Raw genomic sequence first — 5,000 nt, forward strand, 5'->3', positions numbered from 1 at the left:
AACCAGTGTGTGTGTTATATAATAAGGCACTAAAAATAAATGACTCTTCTCAGACACAATAAGATATTCATATAAATGTATGTATGTATGTAACGTATGTATGTATTTAAGTATGTATGAATGAATGCATGCTTGTATATGAACGTGTGTGCATATATTTCCTAATTGATGTCAGCTATTTATACTAAATGAATTTTTTCCACCCCTGCAGAGTGTAACAAAATTACTATCTACTGCAACAGAAAAATATACTGTAGTGAAACAATCATTGGCAGTGAGTGTATGTTACCATTTAACACTTCTCAGAAATTAATATGTGGTGATGATCAACAATGGAAAACTGACTTTAAATGTCCAGGTAATAATTTTATTGTGTAGAATTGGTTTTTTATTTATTTGATTGTTTTAATGGAATATGTCTCTATTGAAATAACTGATAACACAATGTAACACATGTTTTGTTTATTTGTATTTTTTTATGTTCATATATGCATTTTTTGCCACTAAATTTAAAAATCACATTCGTTTTGACGTAACATCGATAGTTATTTATTTATTCCTAATTTCATATTTGCTCATTATATTTGTCACTTTTTTCTACGGCACTTTTTTGGTTCAATCTATTCTAGTATTGTAAGGATAATTACACAACATTTAGTACTTTTTCATACATCGAAAAGTATTTAGGAAGTATATAGTACAAAACGAAACAATAAAACTCTGCGCTGTAAATGCCTTGATAACTCTTTTCTTAACATGAGAAGTGCTTTGACAATCGAGATTTTCTGGAGTGTACACCTTCATCTCTTCTGACTACAGACCATTTATAATCTCCCATCAAAGCAGTATCCCATCGTCCTTGGTATCTTCTTTCCATAGTTTCGATGTCCTGATGAAATCTCTCAACATGATCCTCACTTCGTGGCGTTTCCAGTACACAGATGTCTTGCAGTCTTCCCCCAGTAGATTCCATTCCTTCAACCTTAATGAAAGAAGTTCAGCTCCTGACTTAGTAAGACCCAGATCCCTGATTAAATCATCTAGCTCACTCTGAATTGGAATGTGAGGCTCTGAAGTCGTTCTTGGTATGAAAGCTTCCTCCATTTCTTGGCTGCTGCTACTTGTTGACTCTTCAGATGAAATATTTCCTGGTGGTAGTGGTACTGTCATCATGTGGAGCAGGTGCTCTAGATGATGATATGTCTGGACACTGAAGAGCTTGTCTTCCTTTCACTTTTCTGCACTTTGTCACTTCAATCATACAAAAGTAACAGTCATCGTGATGGTTCTTTGGCTCTCTCCATACCCTTGGAATGGCAAAAGGCATTGACCTTTCTGTACCTCTTAACCATCCTTCTAGAGTAGATCGACAGCTTCCACATATCACATGTGGGGCCCATGGTTTGTCATGGTCACCCATGGGCACTCTGAAATAGTCTGTACGCTATCCACAATAAACAAATTTTTTTTTGAAAATTGTTACGTTGTGAAATTAAGTGAAAATTGATCTTTGGCAATACATATACTAAAATTGGAATGAAACAGAGAAGATTAGCATGGCCCCTGCGCAAGAATGACACGCAAATTCATGAAGCGTTCCATATTTTCTGTAGGCGTAGGATTGGCTGTGTGGTAAGTAGCTTGCTTGCGAACCACATGGTTCAGGGTTCAGTCCCACTGCATGGCACCTTGGACAAGTGCCTTCTACTATAGCCTCTGGCCGACCAAAGCCTTGTGATTGGATTTGGTAGACAGAAACTGAAAGAAACCCGTCGTATATATGTATATGTGCGTGTATGTTTGTGTGTCTGTGTTTGTCCTGCCTACATTGCTTGGCAACCGATGCTGGAGTGTTTACACTCTCGTAACTTAGCAGATCGGCAAAAAAGAGACCGATAGAATAAGTACTTGGCATACAAAGAATAAGTCCTGGGGTTGATTTGCTCGACTAATGGTGGTGCTCCAGCATGGCCACAGTCAAATGACTGAAACAAGTAAAAGAGTAATCAAATCTAAGTTTTTTTTAAAAATTTGCCTGATGACACCACATCTTTTCATTAATTCTCTTTTTTCTTTCTTTTCTATCTGTCTTGTCTGTTTTATTATTTTTTTTTTTTGGGGGGGGGGGCACTTTCTATATTTCTGCTGTGGTATATGATTATATATGTATATAATACAAGTATATATAACCTATGTGGGAGGAAATATCTTGCTTGAAAACAGGAAGGTCTAGCAGTTACAAAAAATTGCTTCAACAAATTCTGCTTGACACATGAAAAAGTGGATGCTAAAAGTTTTTTTAAACATTGGTTTAGTTTTGTTTTTTGGGCTAAATTTAGCAATTATTTTGTCTTTTATTTTCTGGAACTGCTTGATGTATTGTTGAACAATCAGTGTCATTGGAGAGCATGTAGGTTTGTGTTGTAGTTGCGAATAATTTAGCTGACATGGAGAACTGGAAGTCATCTCCAGAATGTGCCTGAGACATGTCTGATGAACGCGTTGAAGGAGCCTCACATGACGTTTGTAAAGGGCCCATGTCTCACATGAGTAAAGGAGCGATGTTAGTATACATGCAGAGTACACAGTAATTTTTGTTTGCCTGATGATGCCATGCAGGGACCAGACATGAGACTGAAGAGACCAGAATGAATTAATTGTTCTCTGCAGCCTGAAAGATATTTCATCATCCAGGGAGCAAGAACGGCTGAGTGTGCTGTCCAAGTAGACAAACTTGTCTACCACCTTCAGAATTGTTCCTTCAACCAAGATTGCTGGTTCCACATATGGATTTCCTGGTGCAGGCTGGAACATTACAACAGTTGTGTCCAGGCTAATGCCGAGTCCAAATACCTTGCAAGAAGCAGAAATATGATTCATGAGTATTTGCATGTCATCCACTGTATGAATGACTAAGTCACAGTCATCTGCATAAAGGAGGTCATGAATGATAGACTAGAAAACTTTTGAAATCCTGGCTGGAGAGGGTTGAAGTTGGTGGACAATATGTATAGCAACAGCATTTGTCCCCAGACAAGGGAAGAAGTTATTGTTGTTGAAGAATTTCTATGACTACACCAACTCTAAATTTTAGTACCTTAACTCCTCAAATTATAGACTTATAAATTACTATGTATGGGGCACAAATAAAGGCACAAGCTGCTCTGCCTGCAACACCAAGATCAAGGAGGTGTTCAAAGATCTTCGAAGGGACAGAGTGAGGAATGTATGTGTCAGGTTCCAGAGTGTCTCGAGGCCATGGTTTACATTGAGGGCAGCTACTTTTAGCAAACTTTTATCTCCCATCCATAATCTAGTTGATATCTTTTGATTTGTAAAAATAATTTTACTCATGGAAGGGATATTGTGATTCCTTTTCCCTTTATGTAAATTCAAATTTAGCTGATCACACATATACATATATATGCATATATATATATATACTTTCAGCAAATACAATTAAGATTCAAGTGAATTCCAATGAATTCAAATGAATATGGTACTTAACTTAGATGCACCAGAATTGTTTATGGTATTAACCATAAAAAATGTGGGGTGATTATAACCAAGAAAAAAGCAACAAGAATGGATTAGTAGTTGCTTTTTTTCTTGGTTATATCTATATATATCATCATCATCATCATCATCGTTTAACGTCCGTTTTCCGCGCTAGCACGGGTTGGACGGTTTCGACCGGGGTCTGGGGAGCTCGGGACTGCCCCAGGCTCCAGTCTAGTCTGGCAGTGTTTCTACAGCTGGATGCCCTTCCTAACGCCAACCACTCCGCGAGTGTAGTGGGTGTTTTTTTACGTGCCACCTGCACAGTGCCAGAGGGGTCTGGCATCGGCCACGTTCGGATGGTGCTTTTTATGGGGGGGAGCAGAAATATAGGGAGCACCAGTGGGAGGGGTGGTTCAGAGGAAGGTTCTAGGCAAGTAGAACGTAGGATATCAAGAGAGGGGTAATGCATGGTGAAATAGCGTATTGAAGAGGGGGGTTCAAAGAGTAGACACCTATAATGGTGGTGGAGGGAGAAACGACATCCGGTATAGTTGGAGCAAAATAGAGATATCCGGTATTGGTGGTGGAGGTGGGTAGGGCGGGCGCGCCGCCCGCGAAGAATCGGCGGCCAATTCTATCAGCCCTGTAAGGGAGATAGATCTTAAATTATATATATAAATATATATATATATATATATATAATATATATTATACAAGATAAGAAAATGGAGAAACACATCTAAATCAAATATCAATTACCAGATAATACTCAATCACATACTTTATTAAACCACCACATAAGAGACTGTAGGGTTAAATATAAAAAGCAGAACAAATCAGTGTACATAAAGGAATGTACATAAAAAAGTGTACATAAAAGAGTAATGTTGTATAATAATTAGAATATATATAAAAAAGAATATAAGATCTAATGTATGCTTATATTTATATTTACTTGTATTTATATTCTTTTTTATATATATTCTACTTATTATACAACATTATTCTTTTATGTACACTTTTTTCATGTACATTCCTTTATGTACACTGATTTGTTCTGCTTTTTATATTTAACCCTACAGTCTCTTATGTGGTGGTTTAATAAAGTATGTGATTGAGTATTATCTGGTAATTGATATTTAATGTAGATGTGTTTCTCCATTTTCTTATCTTGTATTAGTAATTTGTGGTAAATCATTTTACCTTTGCCCATATAATACAGTAAATGAATTGATTGCATCGCAGTCATTAACATTTATGTATTAACTTTGTTGGGTACTTCACTAGCAGTATTTGGATATACGTTATCCCATAGAGGGTTGCATTTACAACCCCTATCTCAATTTGTATATATACATATACGTATACATACATACAAATATATATATATACATATATATATATACATACGTATTATATGTATGTATATATATATATATATAATATATATATATATATATATATATATATATATATATATATATATATATATATATAGA

The 5,000-nt window shown here is 36.0% G+C and overlaps 1 protein-coding gene and 1 non-coding gene across 2 annotated transcripts in view; both read left to right on the forward strand.

The window, feature by feature from the left end:
• LOC115229376 overlaps positions 1-378 on the forward strand; it is a 20,755-nt gene extending 20,377 nt beyond the window's left edge. The window contains exon 5 of the mRNA XM_029799740.2: positions 212-378. Within this exon, the coding sequence (XP_029655600.1) occupies positions 212-378 (167 nt within the window). The remainder of the gene's footprint in view (positions 1-211) is intronic.
• A 1,125-nt stretch (positions 379-1,503) lies between these two features.
• On the forward strand, positions 1,504-1,608 carry LOC115229377. The gene has a single exon (XR_003883322.1). It is a non-coding gene; the product is annotated as a U6 spliceosomal RNA (small nuclear RNA).
• Positions 1,609-5,000: the final 3,392 nt, after the last annotated feature.

The sequence above is a fragment of the Octopus sinensis genome, unplaced genomic scaffold, assembly GCF_006345805.1.
Source record: "Octopus sinensis unplaced genomic scaffold, ASM634580v1 Contig12556, whole genome shotgun sequence".
NCBI classification, from domain to species: domain Eukaryota; kingdom Metazoa; phylum Mollusca; class Cephalopoda; order Octopoda; family Octopodidae; genus Octopus; species Octopus sinensis.